This window comes from Hypomesus nipponensis, chromosome 17, assembly GCF_054491055.1.
Source record: "Hypomesus nipponensis isolate SF chromosome 17, ASM5449105v1, whole genome shotgun sequence".
Taxonomy (NCBI): domain Eukaryota; kingdom Metazoa; phylum Chordata; class Actinopteri; order Osmeriformes; family Osmeridae; genus Hypomesus; species Hypomesus nipponensis.
This window is the reverse complement of record NC_140377.1, coordinates 18,512,317-18,532,871: the sequence shown is the minus strand read 5'-3', so window position 1 is coordinate 18,532,871 and position 20,555 is coordinate 18,512,317. Positions and strand designations below refer to the sequence as shown.

The 20,555-nt window shown below is 45.9% G+C and overlaps 2 protein-coding genes across 5 annotated transcripts; one reads left to right on the top strand and one right to left on the bottom strand.

Moving 5' to 3' along the window:
- Window positions 1–111: 111 nt before the first annotated feature.
- LOC146253815 (zinc finger CCCH domain-containing protein 7B-like) lies at window positions 112–13,291 on the bottom strand. 3 transcript variants are annotated; one of them, XM_084678743.1, is made up of 23 exons: window positions 13,230–13,291; window positions 11,560–11,623; window positions 11,374–11,410; window positions 10,973–11,170; window positions 10,649–10,807; window positions 10,379–10,459; window positions 10,155–10,211; window positions 9,998–10,040; window positions 9,662–9,888; window positions 8,910–9,507; window positions 8,742–8,800; window positions 8,555–8,654; window positions 8,315–8,470; window positions 5,983–6,197; window positions 4,248–4,348; window positions 3,819–4,000; window positions 3,539–3,624; window positions 3,137–3,300; window positions 2,681–2,786; window positions 2,404–2,512; window positions 1,885–2,027; window positions 1,614–1,783; window positions 112–1,426 (listed from the first exon to the last, which is right to left on the bottom strand). In XM_084678743.1, exons 2-23 carry the CDS (start codon window positions 11,619–11,621, stop codon window positions 1,246–1,248), a joined length of 3,234 nt encoding a protein of 1,077 aa, XP_084534869.1. In that variant the 5' UTR covers window positions 11,622–11,623; window positions 13,230–13,291; the 3' UTR covers window positions 112–1,245. The 3 variants fall into 3 exon arrangements, with proteins under 3 accessions (XP_084534869.1, XP_084534868.1, XP_084534870.1); XM_084678742.1 differs by lacking the exon at window positions 13,230–13,291 and adding an exon at window positions 11,887–12,224; XM_084678744.1 differs by lacking the exons at window positions 112–1,426; window positions 1,614–1,783; window positions 2,404–2,512; window positions 13,230–13,291 and adding an exon at window positions 11,887–12,231 and having other exon boundaries at window positions 1,952–2,027.
- Window positions 12,327–20,458, top strand: LOC146253814 (ran GTPase-activating protein 1-like). Of its 2 annotated transcripts, none has more exons than XM_084678746.1 (16): window positions 12,327–12,446; window positions 12,940–13,059; window positions 13,281–13,408; window positions 13,571–13,630; window positions 14,090–14,269; window positions 14,754–14,888; window positions 15,083–15,241; window positions 15,327–15,440; window positions 15,866–15,965; window positions 16,086–16,170; window positions 16,659–16,815; window positions 16,962–17,078; window positions 17,693–17,798; window positions 18,784–18,872; window positions 19,393–19,514; window positions 19,722–20,458. In XM_084678746.1, exons 2-16 carry the CDS (start codon window positions 12,948–12,950, stop codon window positions 19,801–19,803), a joined length of 1,746 nt encoding a protein of 581 aa, XP_084534872.1. In that variant the 5' UTR covers window positions 12,327–12,446; window positions 12,940–12,947; the 3' UTR covers window positions 19,804–20,458. The 2 variants fall into 2 exon arrangements, with proteins under 2 accessions (XP_084534872.1, XP_084534873.1); XM_084678747.1 differs by having other exon boundaries at window positions 19,393–19,550.
- The last annotated feature ends 97 nt before the right edge of the window (window positions 20,459–20,555 follow it).

Here is a 20,555-nt window from a genome sequence, read left to right as displayed (position 1 = left end):
TATATCACATAATTTGATCAGTAGCATACAGTATACGCAATCAGTTCAATAGGCCTGACATTTATCTTCAATAAATCTTAATAGTCCTAATAGAAAACAAGTAAAACAACCCTCTTAAAAAAGTTTATTCTGTAACAAAATAAATGATAAACAGCTGTCATTCACAAATAAAAGTAACCTACATTACATTCTGCTTTTCCTGTATATTAATTCAAATAATACAGTACACACTGTCTGGAAACACAGCCTTCCAACATTATCACCACTGATGTGTGGGCTACTGAACCTTTCCACACTGTTTGTGTTTTCCACAGTCATGTCATTGATCTCAAGGCACTGAATGACCCACTAGAAGAACATGGGATTGACTCAATAAACTAAAAATGTACACAACTTTAGTGCATTCAGTTTAAGAGAAGTGGTTAATCTGAAATTATATCATTTGCTCATTCACAATTTTGCGATTATGTTGTGCTACAAGCAGTTTCTTGCTATTACATTCAATATTCTCCATGCACAAAATACATCTTTCTGTCTGTGGTGTAAGCAAAACATACTTGTATTTGGTATAATTTATGGGTCAACTACACATTCAGAGGTAAATCCTCTGGAAGTTGCAGTCCTTTGCCTCAAACACTCCTCAGTTAAAAGAGGCCCCTACACTCCTGCCATATAGTAGGATGCCATGCAAGCACCCCAGTTACCCATACATTATAGAGCCAGTCACTCATCAAAGGGGGACATCAGTCATCAGAATTCTACATCCAATCCATGGAAGTGCACCACTGGTTAACTGGGAAGGTCCCCTTCTGTTAACTCAAAGTGCAGAGATAATGTTAAACAAAGATTGCAAATAACATTCCGGCAAAGATATTATGAACAGACCATTTAGGCACACACACATGGTTCTTTCTTTGAATGACTTCAAAGCACTGGTCTAGTTAGTCAGCACAGAGATACTTTCAATTGACTAAACGTTTATCAACAGGTCAAAGTAAAAACGTTTAAGTCTGAAGTTTTACTCTAAAGTAAGCCAGTCAACCTAGCCCATTGATGGGTCTGTGTTTGTAGACCGACAGAAGAGTAAGCAAAATAAAAATGACAGGGGACCGCAAAATCTATTGAGTATGTGGTAGGAGTATGTGGGTAGATGTTGTGTGGTTTGTGTATGTTAGTGTGTATACTGTAGTATGCATTGCTTGACACAGGATGAATGAATGTAATGTGAATAGGGAAACAGGGGTTTCAACCCTGAAGGAGGAAGTTGTATTTCCCAAAGTCAAACTCGTTTGGCATGATGAGCATGTCCTCACGGGCCTTGGCTAGCTTGCGACGCAGGAAGTCCCGCCTCTCCTTCCATTCCACCAGCTCCTCCTCGCTGTGGGCGTAGTCGCAGCTCACACCATCCTCACAGACGCTCTCCAGCCTGTCAATCATAGCAACTTTGGTTCATGTTGTCGTTTGCCCAGGTAAGAGCTCCACCCCTCTGGCTCTACAATAATCTCCACATCATAAACTTAAAGGCGTAACCTCTGCGACTCGTAAGCCTCAGTGATCAGAGTGAATCACAAAGGGCTGAATGAGCAATACGGCCTCACACAGACGAGACTCACCTGGGGCACAGGGCGAAGCTGGGCCCGGGGAAGCGGTAGGCCCAGGCCAGGCTTTCGTCCTCGCCCTCGGAGCTGAACACTCGGTCCTTGTGCTTCTCGGAGGAGATGTGCCTCTGCCACTGGCGCTCGCCGTTACTGTGCCTCCCGCAGAGACGGCAGTGGAAGCCGTTCTGTCACAAACGCACAAACACAGCAATCCGACGCATCAGAAACCGCAATGGCGCCGCGCCTGCGCGGATGGAAGCGCGCGGAGGCGCGTCGAGCCGCTCACCATTGGCTCAGCAAAGTCGGTTGGCATGACGATGTACTTCTCCTCGGAGCAAACGGGAGGTTGGGAGAGCCAGGCACCATCAGGCTGTCGGTCCTGACTGGTCAGAGACATCCACATGTCGTACATCTGCTGCATATCTTTCACTGCAGAAAGGGGATCACAAGAAATGTTACACCTCTGGTCCGGCCCGACTCACTTCAGGATAGGGAATGTGAACAAAGAGACAGACATACTGTGAACAAAGAGCAGCGAATGTGACCGTGTCAAAGGTTTATTTGTCACATGCACCACATAGCATCATCAGGAAGGTACAATTATTGTCACCTGGCAAGCGAACATCTAAACATCTAAAGTCGCATCACAAAAAAAACATGTATATACAAATAAATATATAGCATACAGCATAAATAAATATACAAAGATAGGTTAGAAGCAAAACAGCACAAGCACAGAAGCAAAATAACGTAGCGAGCAAAAAAAAAAAACGAGCAGCAGTTTACAGTGTGCGGGTTCACATACAGTTATGGTTCTTCATGTACGTCCACACTTCCTTCTCATCCAGACTGTGAGCGTAGGTGCAGTTCCCAGTAAAAGTGCATTTCCTCTGCTTCGCTATGTGGCCGCATATCTGAGGAGGGACACGTTTGCGCACCGTCACGGCCAGTCAGGTTCCAGCAAGACCTAAGGCTCCTTTGTACGTTATTCACGTAAAATAGTTCCGTATCTGAGGGGGGGGGGGGGGGGGGGGGGGGGGGGGGGGGGGGGAGTGGAGGAATACGAGGAGAAGTGGACGTACCTCGTACTGCTGGGGGAAGGTCTTGGCATAGGGAAGAGGGCGCACCATCGCCCACTTCTTTCTCTCCAGGGACATCACCAACAGCACCCGGCGCTCCTTTGTCCAGCTGGGACCGAAGAGGACGTGTGAAGAAGGGGAAGTGAGAATATGAAAACCGCAATTAGCATACGTGGAGAGGGGGAGGAAAGATGAGAAGCAGGGAAGTGTGTGTGTGAGCTTGGGAGAGACAGAGACAGAGAGGGAGAGAGAGAGAGAGAGAGAGAGAGAGAGGAAGGGAGGGATGAGGGGGCAGGAGGAATATAAAGGAGGGTGGAGCAGAATAACGTAGAGGGGCTGGTACTGTGTCCCTACTACTGTGCAGTAATCTCAAGAAGGGGCTCGGAGCTAAACAGAGGTAAAAGCACTCAACATAGAGTGCACTCTCAATAGTATGTACTAGTTGGGCTGTGTCCTTACCTGTGCCTGGCTTTGGCTGTGCAATACTTAAGGGCTTTATCTGGCTCACTGACCAGACCGTCCTTCCAGCACTGACCACAGACAAACTTCATCCTCATGTTCAGACCTTTACTTCCTCCTCCTCTTGCGCCTCCTGTTGCTCGAGGTTGTGGCACGCTCACCGGCTTTAGGTTCATGAGAAACACACAGATGCAGCAGCCATAAGCATCAGTGATGGAAATATGAGAAAATGAAAGAGAGAATGAATCAAACCTACGGATATGGAGATATACAAGCTAAATACTGTATCTTAAACAAGCTAAAGACTTTATCTACACAAAAGCTATACGCCATATTTATTTGAAAGCGACAGGTTATCGAGGTGTAAAAAGCTGCTGTTGTGCAATCAGAATTATTTTTTACTTTGTTCCCTCTTTGCTTGTGTGCATTCTGCTCCAGTTTTTGCCAGTGTTTTGTAGACTCAAGCACAATTTCTTCAGGAGTGATACCTGGGTAAAAGACACACATAAGCACACACACACAGACAGCAAAAAACAACAGAGAACGACATGACCGCTACTGCCATCTACTGGCAGAAGATGAGAACGCAGATCGTGAGAAAATCCTCCCGAGATCGTCTCTGCGACTGTGTGTTCGAATGTTTCGCACGCACTCTTTGCCCAACTGATGGACGCGACTGCACCTGTGTCTCTCTGCAGCATCCAACACTTGAGCTCGATGACAGAGTGGGCAAACTGGCAGGCGTCCCCCCGCTGGCAGCCGTAGCGGATGGCATGGCGACACACGTCATGATGGCCCAGGGCGTGCAGAGGGCGGATCTTACTGTAGCTCACGCTGGTGGACCTCACCGCGTGGACCAGGCACCTGCCAGGAACAGGGGGGGGGGGGGGGGGTCAAGGCTAGTCAAGTTTTGTGTGTATGTGTATGTTTTTTTATTCAGATGACTAATCATTTACATTTAGTCATTTAGCAGACACTCTTATCCAGAGCGTGTATGTGTGTGTGTGTGTGAATTTAGTCTGTGTGTGCCCGTGTATGGAATTTCAGTGTTTGGGAACATCCATCAGGGGGTTGGAGTGTGTGGTGTGTGGGTGGGAAGAAGGTCACTTACTTGTTGCCGTCGAACGGGTGAGGAGCAGAAAGGTTGGAGCACACGTTCGGGGCCTCTTCACTGCGCTTACTTATGATCCTGGGCTTACTGTCGTAACACTCCTGACACACCAGGAAATGGAGCGCAAGACAAAGAGAGAGGAGGCCGAGAGACCACGAAAGGCGACACAAAAGGAAAGATACACAGAAACGTAGAGGAGAGGAAGAAGAGGTTTGAAGTTAGTTTGATCTATGCTTGTTCTATGATTTGAAAACATTTGGTCATTCAGTTATTTGATATGAAATATGTAGTCGCTCAAGGTTAGGATGGACTTGTAAAAAATATGTGTGGAGGGAGCTATAGTTGCTGAGGATTTAAATTAGTTTTTTTTTTAAGAGTGACATGGGACTAGGTACTGTCTAGAAATGACCAGAGTGACCCTGTCATTATCCTTCAGCCTGAGGGAACCAGGGAAGGAGACTGACCTTGGAGACCTAGATAAGCCTGAGAAACTGTATGTAAAATTGAACGGATCTCTGATGCATCAGTATTTACCAATGGGTCCATCTATTGGTTAGTCAATGAGTCTGTTTGAACTGGTTAACCAGTTGGTTCATTGGTTCATTATTTTTCTGTATAATGTTGTGGTTTATTGATCATTGGGCAGGGTGGCAGGCATGGGTGGTACTCAGTGGTGAGGAAGATAGGCCTAGTTTTGCAGAGAAACATGTCCTGAACTAGTCAGGGGTTTTGGAAGGTTGAGAAAAAGGCAACAGCAGATATGGTGCCAGAGGAAAATAGAATGTTCTGGAAGGAGAAAGGGGGGCCATGGTGAGTCAGCATTATAGGAGACTGTTGTGTGCTTGGCTCTCTAGGACAGTGAGGAAGGGAGGTGCCAAGGGCTAACAGCTGGGAAAATTCATGATTGAAGGCCTGTGGTTGGTTTGCCTCCGATTCCAGGATCTAGGTCCTTAAGAGTGGCAGGCCAAGCTGACCTAGCCAGGGAAGTGAAGAGATACATATGGAGGTCGGGTGACACATACTGGATGGGGAGAAGGGGTGAACTAGGGATTGAGAAGAAAAGGGAACATAGAGAAAGGTTTTGAGTAGACATTAGATATAGGGACTGTGCGCACGCATGTTGGCTTTATCGAAAATAAATCCTGGTCGTCAGGGGCCGCTGTCCAGCATGTTTTAGATGTTTCCCTGCTCCAGCACACCTGTTTCAAATGAATGGGTTGTTATCAAGCTCTGTGGAAGCCAGGTAATGACCATTCATTTGAATCAGGTGTGTTGGAGCAGGGAAACATCTAAAACATGCAGGACAGTGGCCCCTGAGGACCAGGATCGCCCACCCCTGTTCTAGAGCATTGTGAAAACACCATGCAGGGCAGGAGATATTCCCCCCATCAGCCTATATAGTAAAATGTGTTCACGTGCGTGATTGCTTTTTCTGTCTTACGTGTACTGCTGCTGCGTTGCTGAATAAACCATCAAGCCATCTTGACTTTGAAAGAGATTCCGTCTTTGACTGTATTTTTCATCTAAATCCTTTTGAACAAACTCCTACAATAACTAAACTGGGTTCTGTTTGATATCTTTCGAAGACCTTCCCCGCAAACCCGGTTGAAAACAAGGACTTTTTCCTCCACAGGGACAATGGGTGAATACAGAGCGCCAATAATTGCAATGGTCAAATGAGGAAATAAGCTCATGCTTTTGTGTGCTTGTCTGTTCTTGTTTGTGTCCACTTTACCTTACAGAGGAAGATGAACATGCCATTGTAGAGCTGCAGCAGATGCTTGATCGTGGGGACAGATCCGGGGCTGGTGTCCGGCGGGCCGAACAGCAGCTCCCGGTTCAGAGCTCCCCTCCTCTCCTGGGTCCACACGTCAATCTCCTGCTGGCAGAAGGCAAACATGCAGGCCTCCCCAAACTTACAGCCTTTCTTCAAGCCAGACTGCAGTATCTCTGGATAGCGGGAAAAGGGGACACGGCCATCAACTACCACCTTTATGAACACACTTGTGAGTAGGCATCGACGTTTTGAAAAGTGTTTGTTTTTTGGGGCCTGATATGCAGATTTTCTATACATATGCGAGGTCGTCTCTTGCTGTGGTCAAGAGGTCACGCAGCGAGCCCCTGACAATACACATATAGATAGGAGAATGGGCACTTTCACCTTTGGAAAGAGCAACATGCAGAAAATAGTACAAGCAATGAGTTATGACCGCATCACCTGTGTGTTGTTTTCCCTGTGCATGAAGTCATGGAATGTGTACCGTTTAAGGACATGTTTTGGTGGTTACTATATTTGTACTGTCCAGCTCATGTATATAGTAACTTTCTGAGAGACATGTTTCTCACTCATGCTGGCCACTCTGTTGTGGAGTGGTGGCATGATCCTCGTCGTTGCTTATAAACCGAGTCAACCTTTTTCTAATTGTCGTGCCTCTGTCCGGTCTACCTGTTAAGAGATCGGATCCTTACAGGGCCGTTTAGTGCAAACAGGACACGGTTCTCCAAACCTCTCTAAATCAACCACGAAACCATACTCACACACTGTGGGACACCAGGATTTGTATTTTTATCAACGTTTTGCATAAAAAACAGTTAAGTAACCGTCGAACAGGCTGTTAACATTTAGATTTGTTTTATGTTGTAACAAGGAGTGAGTTAGTGTTACAGTGATAATGTAACTTTGTAACTTTGAAGGCCTCTATGTAGGGCAAAATTCTTATGCCATTTTGTATTCCTTGGAACCATCTTTCTCTCTCCTTCTGTGTTCGTCGGTCAAAGACACAGCTGATATGGATAATCTGTGTTGTGTTAGAACGGCACCACCAGGTGCAGAGCCTAGTGGAGAGTGATTAACTGGCACTCATTTCTGAATTATTTGAACAAATGGGCTGGAATGTCCTGTTTTTATATATCAAGTGTTAATACTGTATGATGGGCTCTCTGACTTTGCAAAGCCTCTAAGAGACTTGTGTCTCTTGACTTGTGGCTTTCCTTGATTCTACAACTCTCCATCTGATTGCCGTTAGTGAAAGGAAAAGTAGAATTGATGTCACAGCATAAGTGAAGAGTGAGAATGATTGTGTGTGGATTGAGTGATCTTCCACAATATCTGCATTGCTTTAGTTAGGTTGCTATATGCGGCACATCATTTGTATTCAGATGTCTGTGCAGACATTTTATTCGGTTTTTACTAGTACTTTATACATTGATATTAGGTAGCATCCTTTTATATAACTATGTAGTGTTAACTTCCTTGTTTTGATATGCTACATGTTTCTTCTTGACATTGAGGTGAATCTTTGGTCATTACCCAAATGGCCTTTACTCTAACCACTGGTGTTCATGTGGGTTTCACCCAGTCTGTGAGCTCAATATTACTTATTATTCTAGTGTTTGTGTAGGTTAAGGAACACTGTAAACATCATCTGTAGGTGAAGTTCTTCCTTCGGACCACAGAACAGTATGTACGTAAACAAACTGAAGCTATCATGACCTAGCCTGGTCCTAACCGGACTCTCGTCATTGTATTTGTACAGAGAGTCTGGGCTCGATCCATTGGCAAGCGTTAACTTCCTTGAAGGCGGGTACTCTGTTGAAGTTTAAAACTATTGGGTCTGCCAAGAGCCACTCTGGATCTGCCATAACCAATTGCTAGCGTTCGCCTTAGCCAACTGCTTCACCACTAACGGAGCTAGCTGCCGTAGCTGGAAAATCAAACGAACCCAGTGTGGATCAAAAATTGTTCTTGCTCCGGCTTTAACTTCTGAATATTCGCCAGCGTTGCCACAACGGACCGAATGGCTTAGCTCGCATCTTTCTCCGCCGCCACTACGGAACTACAACTACCGCACAACATCAACGTCATCGTTCTTAGCCACTACCTCTGTTACTGATTTGGACCAGTAAAAAGTTTACACGAGACTTCTGACCAATATACCTTAAGCCCAGATGCAGTACAGAAGCAAAATGAAAATTGAGCGGAAGTACTAATCATGACCTGAGGGTGGTCTGAAATTGAATGATAATACCCAACTGAAGTAGTGTGAACAGAGCTTAGCAGTCCTCACCCTTGCAGAGGACATAGTGTCCTAAGACCTGGTTCTTGATGGGCCTCGGCCTCACTCTCATCCAGAGAGACTCTGCCCTGCTTCTGCAGAGCAGGATGTCCCGCCTGCAGTTATGGACCAAGTCTGGCTGGTGCTGGACATCAAAGATCCCCGGGCCTGGGAGGCAAGAAGGGGGGCAGAGTTAGAAAGAGAGAGGGGGGAGGTCAGAGTGTGTGTGTGTGTGCAGGGTGGGGGTGCGACCTGTGCTGATGTAACAGGTGAAGCAGGCCTGCAGGAATATGTGGGTGGAGGCCAGAGGGTTCTGGTATAGCCGGGACATGACTGAGCCTCCATGGTTGTTCTGGAACGCAAAACAGCTTTCAGTTAGAATGCTATCAAGACAAACACGTCAATGAGAAAAAAATCTAGAGAAAAATACAATTCTCACAGCATAGTTAGACTTGGTTGAGCGTGATGCAGGCGGTGCACTGAGGGACCTCCCATCACCTTGTTAAAAGAGGAGACATTCTATTAAACACATACATTTTACTGTATTGTACCAAAACAATACTATGTGTTTTTTCTTTTTACATAATCCTACCCTCAGTACACTCACCAGACTGAGTGAACTCAGAGGGGGAGACCAGCCTGCCTCCGCCAACTACCTTGGATGTGAGTGTGGGTGCAGAGGTGCCCTCTAGTGGCGAGAAAGTGTCGAGTGAATCGAGGGAATCCAGTGCTTTCAGGGGATACACAGCCATTTCAGGTGGGCCCTCATCACCCAGGACAGGGACGCTGTCGGGGGCATTCAAGAAGTCAAGTCCCTCGAGGTCAAGGTCGCTCAATTCGTCTCCGGTGGCTGCCCTGGGGGAAGACTCAGCTCCACTGCCTAGAAAGGGGGCCAGGTTGTCTAAAGCATCCAGGGCATTCATTTCCATCAGGGCATTTAGTGCTGGTTGGTGGGCACTGCCATCGCCACCCCCTCCATGAGCTGGGAAATTATCCAAGGCATCCAGGCCATCAAGGGAATCCTGGGAACTCGGTGCTGTGCTGGGGTCCTCCCCTTTGGGGCGAAAGGTGTCCAGGGAGTTGAGCTGGCTGACAGCAGAGGTGAAGAATGCTGGGGGGAGCTTGGGAGAGGGCGCGGGGAGGGCCAGGCCATAAGTCTGAACAGGGCGCGATGTGAACATGCAGGGCTCAGTGGGAAAGGAAGCCTGGAGATGGGTTTGGGTGAGGGACATGGGTGGGGGGGGGGGGGGGGGAGTTGGTTATGAACGATGGTTATGAATCCCAGAAAACGGAATGAAAAATACGCAACCTTTTTGTTGTTGTTGTTATTCTCAACTTGTCATGCAACCTGATGCTCACCTCAGTTGCTCCTGGCTCATTAGAAAAACTGTCCAGGAGGGTGTCCAGATCATCCCCTATCAAATCCAAGTCTCCCGGGGCCTCGGGCCCTGAGTGGAGAAGGCCTTGGGGGGCTTGTCCAGGGCTGTCGACAGACCGGCTGGAACTCATAGGTCCAGCTGCAGGAAGTGAGGTGTCACCATCACGTCCTGGTATCCTGGAAGGTGGAGGCGTATCTGAGAAGCCACCTGAAAATGGGACAGAAGAGGAGAAGGAACAAGAGTTGAAATGGACAGCGGTTTCCGGCATGTACTGACGGTGATGATCATCTAAACTCGCTTTCAGGGTCATTCCTACTTGGTGCGATGTCCCTCAAGGAATCCATTCTATTGGCTGAAATCTAGAGGGTGAGAAGGAAGAAGAAAAAAAGATGGCACTGGCTCACTTTGCTAACATCCCGCAATATATGAAACATCAGTTCAATCACTTACAGTATTTACAGTAGAGCACTTGCCTTATTCACATGAGGACCTGTGGTACCATTACTGTCACCTCCAGTAGAAGCTGGCTCCTTTATGGGGGGGGGTGGGGGGATTCAAATACTCAATATGGAGTTTCAATTACTCTTTATGATCAACATTTTCAAAGTTGTTATGGAGAATGTTATGAAAGTAGAGATCAACTGCTTTTAGCAACCCCCTTACAGTCCTGGAACAAGTCTGAAAAAAGGATGCTCACCTTGGAGCTAACATAGGCTTTGCGGACCCTCATGCCCAGTCTATTAGCCAGTTCCCGTGCCAGCTCGTTGGCTTGTTTGTCCTACGAGGAAAGATCAAAAAAATGATATAAGGACACAAACTATCCGTACGAACAGTAGTCACTTACAAAAGTCCAATAATTATATCACCTCAATCAACTTATCATGTGAAAGTGTGATAACTAAGCATGGGGCCATAGAGATATAAATCTCTATGAAGTTGTCTTGCGACTGTCCTATAGATGACTTACGTTAGGAGCCGTGAGCAGGCAGCCGATGCTGCAGTTGTAGGCCTCCCTGTATCGTCCCAGCTCCTTAAGACATAGGGCCTTCCTGTACAGAGCCCTGCGACTGCCCTTACACACTGCCAGCGCATGGTCACAGTCCTGAATGCACTGCTCATACTTCTCCTGAGAGGGAAGGAATCAATGATAGTGGACTGAGGTTTGTGTGTGTGTGTGTGTGTGTGTGTGTCTGTGTGTGCGCGCGTGCGTGCGTGCGTGTGTAAAACAATAATAATACAATTCTCAACATCAGTGATATTTTTTCTCTCTCTATATATATATATATCTTACCATACTGTGATAGGTGCAGGCCCGGTTCACATATAGGCTCTCCAACAGGGCTGGAGGGATGCCAAGGTCTTTTGACTGGGCATACTGAGCCACATTCACCCCCTCCGTAAAGTTTGTAATGGCCTGGTCCCACTGCTCCTCCCTGAATGACACATTCCCCTCATCCAGAAGGTTGCAAATAAGCTGGGTCAGAACGCCCTGGAGCAGAGATAGTAACAGTGGGAGGGGCAAGGACAGAGAGGGAGGATAAGTAAAGAGAAAGGAGTTGGGAAATGTTTGGGAAATGGGAATGCACACAAACTTCCAACAGATATTTGGGGCGGTAAGTTGATGTTGTGGGAATTATGACCATGGTCACAATAGACAGTCTTAAAAGATAAATACAGTTTTCATAACCTTACCTCATTGCTGTTGGGCTTTGGGTAAGGCAAAGATGGCCTATAAGAGAAACGAGTTTTTTCCAATATCAACAAGTGAAAGCTAAAACTTTACCGATATCCTTCCACTCATTTGATAAATTTGCCATTTACAAAAAAATCTTTATGCAAAGCTATAGCAACACAATATTAGTATGAATCTATTCTAACCGTATGAATGAAAGTCCTTTCTGTATTTCGTTCTTGCGTTTCTGCCGTTCCGAGTCCACCATAGCTGCACAATCACATGCGCGAAAACAGATGTAAACATCAGGCTTTTAGAAGAATATCTGCAGACTGAGTGGCAGGTACAGTCCTTAATTAACTACTGTTAATGAAATACTTTTTACGAATAAAAGAAATACAGATGGACACTGTAGGACCACACTATCTGTAAAATAAAACAAATATTTACAGAAAGGTACTAGAGCTACGTTAAGGGCGTTCGCCTAATTACATGTTCTGCAAGAACGTGCAACAAATAAACTCGAGACTCACCTGTCAAGAAACATATAGTCGTTGTTTAACTAGTAGTGGGTGTTTAGGTTTACACAAACAGCACAGAACATTTCCCGTCGTGGACAACAATATTCTTTGCAACCCTGAAGAATACTACTGTATCTCTCTCTAGCAGCTAGCATACGTGAGCAGATTCAACAGAACAGTTTCACTTCCAATTCCTCGAAAAGCCCTCACCACTACCCCATTGTATTTCCGAATCAAGGTCCTACAGATAGTATGGTTCGTGGAAGGCGACATCCAAATACATGAAATAAAATGCAACACTACATTTCGCAAGATTTTTTTTACTGAAATGACAATCGGATTTGTTGTTGGTCTTGCCTTTAATAGCAAAACAACTGAAGAAAGACATTATCCAAATGTTATCAGAACTACAAATCCCATCCCACATCTCGCTGTTTCTCTCACTTACCAGACCGGGTTGTGTGGTCTGGTTTGAAAGAACAGAGCGAGCGGGAGACAGCGAGTGTGTTAGCTTCGGCCTTAAACATAACACTCTTAACAACAGGGTTGAGATCCATAAACATTTGCATTTGGTGAGCTTATAAACACTGTCCATAATTTGCACAAAATACGTTTAATTGACAACAATAAGAGCTGTTGTCTATAGACAGTTGACAAGGAAGAGCTAGCTGTTTAACATTAGCTAGCTAGCTAACCATCAAATGTGTGTTGCTGGAAGGCCGTTCTAGTGCTTGCCACTTGTAGCTTGGTTATTAAGAATGAACGTCGAGTCGCATGTAAACATTTAGCACTAAAATGACGGGAAACATTTCGACTACCCGTAAGCTTAGCTCTATATTCAAATGCCAGCTCTATACTTTGCTATGCAGTTAGCTGTGTACTAAACTAGTTGTTGGCAGCAGTAATCAGCATGAGAATAAACTAGCTCATGACTGAGGTACTCACAATAATCCTTGCATGGCCGTTAGATTCGTGTAAACTAATGATTGTCATTTGGGCACTTAACATTAGAGCTTATAAAAGAGAACAGGCACATGGTATAAGTGTGTTTGTGTATGTGCATAGGTGTTCCAATGGCAACCGATGATGTATCACAGTTGGCTGACTCTCTGGCCAAAACTCAGGTGGTTGAGGGAGAGTTGAGTTATAAGGGCCAGGGGCGCAAACTGGACAATGCAGAGTCTGGTGAGTGTACACCTTACATGTTATACCTTGATGTAAGTCTTCCTTAATATTCAGGCATATGTTGATATTCTCTTGATATTTCCAGTCAAATCTGATTTTTATAGCACTAAATCTCAAATGCCAATTTGACATGATCACCATAGCATGTCATACACAATTCTCTAACTCACCATTTTTTCTCTGTATTTGTCTCTTTCTCACACACCTTTCTTCTCCGTCAGTGGAGGAAATTGTTAAGGAGATCCAGGGCTTCCAGGGTCTTCAGGCTCTGAGGCTGGAGGGGAACACCATTGGTGTGGAGGCTGCACAGGCTATCGCTAAGGCTCTGGAGACCAAGAGCGAGTTTAAGGTGCCAACCAGCCGTAGAGTGGTTTATGGCTTGTCTTTAAAAGTTTCAGTGTGGGGGTGTTTGGGCTGTTCCAACCAGAAGCCATGTTGATAGAAGATCATCGGAAATGCTGTCAGTGTCACTCAATTTCTCTTGCTGTTGCTTTCTGTGTCTCTTCTCCAGTGCTGTTACTGGAGTGACATGTTCACTGGCCGACTGCGTTCTGAGATCCCTCCTGCTCTGGTAAGATGTCTCTGCTGCTCAATTGAATGCAGGATTGCATTTCCAAATCAGAACCTCCCCTTTTCTAACGATGGATATCCAGTGTCAGGGCGTGTTTTATTGCTCAGGACCTTAACTGCGACTAATCAGTCATCTTATGTGAACGTAGCAGCGGGTAGGAGAGGCAGGCTCTCTCTCTCTCTCTCTCTCTCTCTCTCTCTCTCTCTCTCTCTCTCTCTCTCTGTCTGTCTCTGTCTCTCTCTCTCTCTGTCTGTCTCTGTCTCTCTCTCTCTCTTTCTCTCTCTCTCTCTCTCTCTCTCTCCCTATCTCTCTCTCTCTCTCTCTCTCTCTCTCTCTCTCTCTCTCTGCAACTATGTCAGGTCGCTGATTACTTATGAGAGCAAAGGAGCCTAAGATGCATGTTTGACACAACAATGAGCCTGAGCCTCAAAAACGTTTGACCGTCTGTCGTGTTGGTAGAACTCCCTGGGCGATGCCCTGATGAAGGCAGGGGCCAGGCTGACCGTGCTGGACCTCAGTGACAACGCGTTTGGGCCGGATGGGGTCAAGGGCATCGAGAGGCTGCTGAAAAGCACTGCCTGCCACACACTGCAGGAGCTGAAGCTCAATAACTGTGGCATGGGCATCGGAGGAGGAAAGGTGAGTGTGTCCGGTTTAGATGAGACCCATCGGAGTACCGATTCATTTATCCCCCTCAGCTGTGAAGCTTTCAAATTGTAGGTAATGTTTAGTAGGAGAGTAATTCAAGTGATTTACTTTAAATGTGGGTTATGTGTTTGTTTTGGTTGTATGGGATTGATTGTTTTAGATGCTCATATGCTGCAACTAAATTTCCCCAAGGAAATTAATAAAGATGAACTGAACTGAATTGTTATAAGACCAGTTTCCCTAGACACTATATACATCTAGTTCATCAACTTGAACTTGAAAAAACTTGAAAAAAGTGCATGGAGATTCACTATTGAAAGAGCTGGTAGTTTATTTGTTCCTTATCTGTGACTAGCCTGAACCTAGTGTACTGTGACTGGCCTTGATCAAGCTTTTCTGGCATTATGATGACATGTTTTGGCTGCTGCTTTAGATACATAGAGCATCAATGTAGCTGTATTTGTGTTGTTTGCAGATCTTGGCTGCAGCATTGACAGAGTGCCATAAACAATCCAGTGCCAAAGGTAACCCCCTCAGATTAAAAGTGTTCATCGCCGGACGGAACCGCCTAGAGAACGATGGGGCTACAGCTCTAGCCCACGCCTTCCAGGTACAAATACACACTTAGACTTGTTCCCATTACATTCTATGGCAGTCACATCCCGCATTGTACACATACAGAGTTGTTAATTGTAAATTGTTGCGATAAAGATAATTGGGTCTTTGATTACTGTGATATTTAGATCATTACTGTGGAATCAGTTCCATGTCCACTGAACCCTCTTTCCCCCCCCCTTTCCACAGTTGATGGGCAGTCTGGAGGAGGTGCACATGCCCCAGAATGGCATCAACCACCCAGGGGTGACAGCCCTGGCCACTGCCGTGCAGCACAACCCTGACCTCCGGGTCCTCAACCTCAACGACAACACCTTCACCAAGAAAGGAGCCATCGCCATGGCCCAGGTACACCCATTTGGACTGGCCGACATGCGTGTGTTTGTGTGTGGCGAGTGTATTGCTGGACCAACAGTCTCTGCGCCTTCCCCAGGGCCTGAAACATCTCCGCAGTGTCCAGGTGATTAACTTTGGTGACTGCCTGGTGCGTTCCGAGGGGGCCATTGCTATAGCAGAGACCGTGTCAGAGGGCCTGCCCATCCTCAAGGTGAGCAACACCCCTTCAGTGCAGGGACACCTCTTGGGACATACTGGATGTTGTACTAGGGGGGTCAGATGGCTGAGCGGTTAGGGAATCGGGCTATTAATCAGAAGGTTGCCAGTTCGATTCCTGGGAGCGCCAAATGACATTGTGTCCTTGGGCAAGGCACTTCACCCTACTTGCCTCGGGGAATGTCCCTGTACTTACTGTAAGTCGCTCTGGTTAAGAGCGTCTGCTAAATGACAAAATGTAATTGTACTTATTAGTTTATGGAGGGGCTACTGGGGCTGTGGAATGGTAGCCACAGTCTCTGTCAATCTCCGTCACGTGTCACAAATCTATTACACGGCTTGACAGATTTTCAAACTCATAGAGTTGAATTTTTCCTCGTTTGTTCTAATGGATTACCCTGCGTTCGTCTCTGCCCTCAGGAGTTGAATCTTTCGTTCGGGGAGATCACAGAGGAAGCTGCTCTTGTGGTGGCACAGGCTGTCCAGGGCAAAGATCACCTCGAGAAGCTGGACCTGAATGGTACGCTCACAGTTTACATTAAACATTCTTTACATGTCCCATGCTTCGAATCCTTCGTTTAAAAGCTGTTTGAATTAGCAACTGAATCAGCACCACACTATGTCCATTTCCTTTCCTCAGGTAACTGTCTAGGAGAGGATGGGTGTGAAGCTCTGAGAGAGACCATGGACAGCATGGACATGGGAAACCTGCTGGGATCCCTCAGGTACGCATGGCTCTTTGGGAGAGAAACAGTCAAACAAAGTCTGCTTGGACCTTGCAAAATATATCAGTAAATCACACATTTAGGGCCTCATTTACTAACAGGATTGCGCCCTTTTCAGGCGTAAAATAGCGATTTCTCCCGTCTTTTAATGGCACGCTAATTAACACTAAAGGGCTGAGTAAGGCGCTGATTGCCCGATGAGGATCTGGTTTGATAAATGCCACGCAAAATGTGGAAATACACTCTGCGCTATTTGCGGTTGGGCAAAGGCGCAGATTAAGCTGCGGTCGCAATGTTAGTAAATGAGGCCCTTAGTTTTTATTTGACGTGTTTCACAACTGGGACGTGGGTTCGAGGGTTTCAAAGTACAAACATGCTCTGTCATCTTCTACTTACAGGTGGAAACGTATTGGTCTGGGTTGTGAAGTGTTTCAAATCCATATCTAAGCTACCTAACGCTGGTTTCCTCATCATGTCTTATTTCCCAGTGATGACGAAGGGGAGCCAGAGGATGATGATGATGAAGACGAAGATGAGGAGGATGACGAGGAAGATGTTGATGAGGAGGAGGTGGAGGAGGAAGAAGAGGAGGAGGAGGAGGAGGAAGAAGAAGAAGAGGAGGAGGAGAATGGCAGTGTGAACCAGGTTAGAGACTCTGGGATTGAAGAGGACCCTCTTGTTCTGTAGATTAGACCAGTCCTTGTCCAGGGAGACATAGCACCCATATGGCTCTAGATTAGAACGTATCACTTTGCTTATTGCTTGACCTCTGACCTTCCTGTCCCTCACAGGTGTCCACTCCCCCGTCCGCCCCGCGGCCCCCAGACGTGTCCTCCTTCCTTAGCTTTCCCTCCCCAGACAAGCTGCTCCGATTGGGGGCCAAGAGGGCTGTTCTAATCCAGCAACAGGTACACACACACACACACCATCTCATCCCTCCACACCTGCTGGTTACACCTGGTCTGACTACTTTCAGCTACTGGTCGCACTATCAGTAAAATTGCACTACTGTACCTCACTGTACTTCAGTCTCAGGCTCCTGTATGGTCATTGACTTGGTCACTGATTGTCCTCTTAGTTACTTACACACTGTCACTCTCAGCTGCTGGTTGCACTATCTGTAATTTTGCACTATTGTACTGTACTCCACCTAGGTTAGAATAGGTTATAGGTTGAATAGATTCTATGTGCATTTAGGGTTAGTATAGTGTATTATTTATTGTTATCTGTATATTTAGGAAGTTTTAGTATTAGGGTTAGTATAGTGGATTATTTATTTCTATCTGTATATTTAGGAAGTTTCACTTATTTAAACTCAGCATATATGTTAATTATGTTCTGTGTACGTTATGTTATGCCAGGTGCTTGCGTTGTCTTGTCTTAAGAATTTCAGTGCCCAGTCTGACCTTGTGTTGTTCTGTGTACCTGACAAAATAAAAGACTCGAGACTTGAGACTCTGAAGAGGATCTGGTAGATGGTGCTGTTAGCCGGAAAGGTGGTGTGACTGTCTTGTCTGTACAGGTGGATGTGGTGGATGCTGGTAAGACTGCTGAGGCTTTCCTCAAGATCTCTTCAGTGTACAAGGAGGAGGATGAGGAGGTCAAGGCTGCAGTACTGGACAGTGTCGGTAAGAGTCCCTCTAAGAAACGGGTTATATTTCATATTTGATATCCAAGGCATTGGGTGTTCACTCTAGAAGCATTATTTCTGTGGAAAAGACTTTGTTCTTAGAAGACTTAAACCTCTACCATAAGGGAAATTAGGGAACTTTCTTATTTTCTTAGAGTAGTGTTTCTCAAACTTTTTCAGAGCAAGGACCACTTGGCCAATAAAAAAAACTTGGGGACCATCTAACTAAATAGTGGGCTATATTCCCGGAACAACAGGCCTCCAGACTTGGTGCCATACAACTGTTAGCGGCACATGATTTTGGGATAATGTATTGTAGGCTATTCCGTTAATTATAATTTCCGCTTAGAAAAAAATACATGTTTTGAGACTGCTTAACAATCCGAGTGTTAATCAAGCACGGAGCCAGACGTTGTAAATATTCTAGCCCAAACCTAGGACATATGGGTTTGATGTGATGCAGATAGGGATTTATTTTCCACACAAAATGTTTGGCCATTATTTGAGCGCAAAATAGTTTTTGGAGATTTATGTCAAATAAACAGATGTTTTTCAATTGGTAAAACCTTGTCTCGTGATGCCATCACTCCGGCCCTGCTCCCATCCATCCTCCCTGACGCATATCGTTACGGTTGGGCCGCCTGGCCCAGCAATTGGTAGCCTATCTGAGAAAACTTTTTAGAAAACACGGGCTATGGACCCAACCAACTCTTTGGGAAGTGAGAACTCCCTCACATGGTACAACCAGAGAGGCTCTGGTACAACCCATGCAGAGGCTGCGATGTCAGAATGCGGAACATATGTAGCCCATTTTAATAGGCTACTACTGACTGTGTTTTCTTCGTTTTGAGTTGTATGTGAGAAATGTCGCAATAATTTACTTGTGGCTGTCACGGACCACTACGGGGGCGACCACACTTTGAGAACGACTGTCTTAGAGAGACAATAAATGTAGTTCTTCCTTTTTGTTGTTCCTCATGCAGATGCAGTTCTAAGAAAAGCATTCTCCAGTCCTTCCTTTGAAGGCTACACCTTTGTATCAACTATATTAGTGATGCTGGGACTCCTCAAGGTTTGTGTCCATTAAACACATCATCCTTTTTATGCTGCTTTGATCCTGTTTGGGGGGGGGGGGGGACTGTTGAGAAATGTTTTTATTTGAACAAAAGATGTCCCCTCATCTTACGTCGCAACTCATAATATCTGGCAACAGGGGAATCGTCCTTACAGAGAGACACCAACTTTCATGTTGGTTCTTCACTTAACCTGAAGGTTGGTTCTTCACTTAACCTGAAGGTTGGTTCTTCACTTAACCTGAAGGTTGGTTCTTCACTTAACCTGAAGGTTGGTTCTTCACTTAACCTGAAGGTTGGTTCTTCACTTAACCTGAAGGTTGGTTCTTCACTTAACCTGAAGGTTGGTTCTTCACTTCACCTGACGGTTGGTTCTTCACTTAACCTGAAGGTTGGTTCTTCACTTAACCTGAAGGTGAACCTGAAGGTCAAGTGAAGACTTAACCCCTTGAGAGAAAACATTTTTGTTGCTGTCCCTCACATTCATTCTCTCCCCCTCCCCTGCCCGTGTGGTGTCAGAGCGAAGACAAGGTGAAGCCGGTGCGCGTGGTGCCTGGTCACCTGCAGGCCCTGGAGCACGCTGTGCGTCAGGACTACTTCCCCAAGGAGCACATCGCCGTGCTGGAGGCTTTCATGTCCCGGTAAGGACGTGTGAGGGGCAGCGGCACAGCTCACAGGTACCCCCTCCGACTGCGGACACACAGCGTGTCTGTCTCTGTTTCCCTCTCGTACTCTCACAAATAGGCGCTCTGCACGCATAATGTTGCCAAGTCTTGTTCTGGTGCTACTAAGTGGAAAATGCATGTTTTGCTTTTATAAAGTGTGTGTGTGTGTGTGTGGCCCGCCAGACCCAGCGAGGCCCTGGAGTCGTGCTGCGGAGCCAGGACCTGCCTCCAGTCCACGCTGCAGAGGGTCCAGTCTGAGAGCTGAGCCACACAAGACCACCAATGCACAACCCACCCGCTCTACCTGGACTTAACCCCAACTAGGAGGGGCACTGAACACCGATGGACTGAAGACTTTACACTCCACTGACACAGAGGAGCGAGCCGACGCACACAAGGATTAACCACATTGAAGCACACTTCTGCTCTGATCCCTGCCTTTGACAGAGAGGAGAGAGACAGACTTACACAAGCATGGGAGCTATATCCTGGATTTTTTTGAGGAATAGAGTTAGGTTGTTAACTGTGGGACTGACTGACTGAACTTTTAGACACGCACACACGTCCTCACAGTGGGACACAACGATGGTGGGAGTTTTAGAACTTGTACTGTGGTGAGGTGGTGTGGACAAACTTCTGGTCTCCTGGTTTACTCCTTTATTGTACTCACAAAATACATATGAAAGGTTTAAAAGAAAAAAAAGATGGAAAGACGGATAGAGAAATGTTAGAACACAATTCTGGGGCTACAGGAAGCGACAGATTGTATCTGTGTATCAATCCAGTAGTAACAATCAAAAGGGAAGAGCAGAAAGACTGGGATCTCTGCTTGTTAATGGTGTTGATCAGATACAGTACTGAGTTGTAATCAGCTTGAATAATACAGACCTCAAAATAAAATATAGTTCAATTGAAATGGACTGTAGGAGTAGCTTGTTTCTTGGCTTTGACCAATGATTTAAATGTAAATTAATGATGTGCCAATATGTCCGGGTAAACTGAACTTTGAAATATGAG

Coding starts and splice junctions, on each gene's coding strand:
- LOC146253815 (XM_084678743.1), bottom strand. CDS start 11,621: ATGGTGGACTCGGAACGGCAGAAACGCAAGAACGAAATACAGAAAGGA. Junction 11,411..11,559: donor AAAGGACTTTCATTCATACG/GTTAGAATAGAT, acceptor TTTCTCTTATAG/GCCATCTTTGCCTTACCCAA. Junction 9,889..9,997: donor CTTGAGGGACATCGCACCAA/GTAGGAATGACC, acceptor TCCCATTTTCAG/GTGGCTTCTCAGATACGCCT.
- LOC146253814 (XM_084678746.1), top strand. CDS start 12,948: ATGGCAACCGATGATGTATCACAGTTGGCTGACTCTCTGGCCAAAACT. Junction 15,966..16,085: donor CGAGAAGCTGGACCTGAATG/GTACGCTCACAG, acceptor TCCTTTCCTCAG/GTAACTGTCTAGGAGAGGAT. Junction 17,079..17,692: donor CTGTTCTAATCCAGCAACAG/GTACACACACAC, acceptor TTGTCTGTACAG/GTGGATGTGGTGGATGCTGG.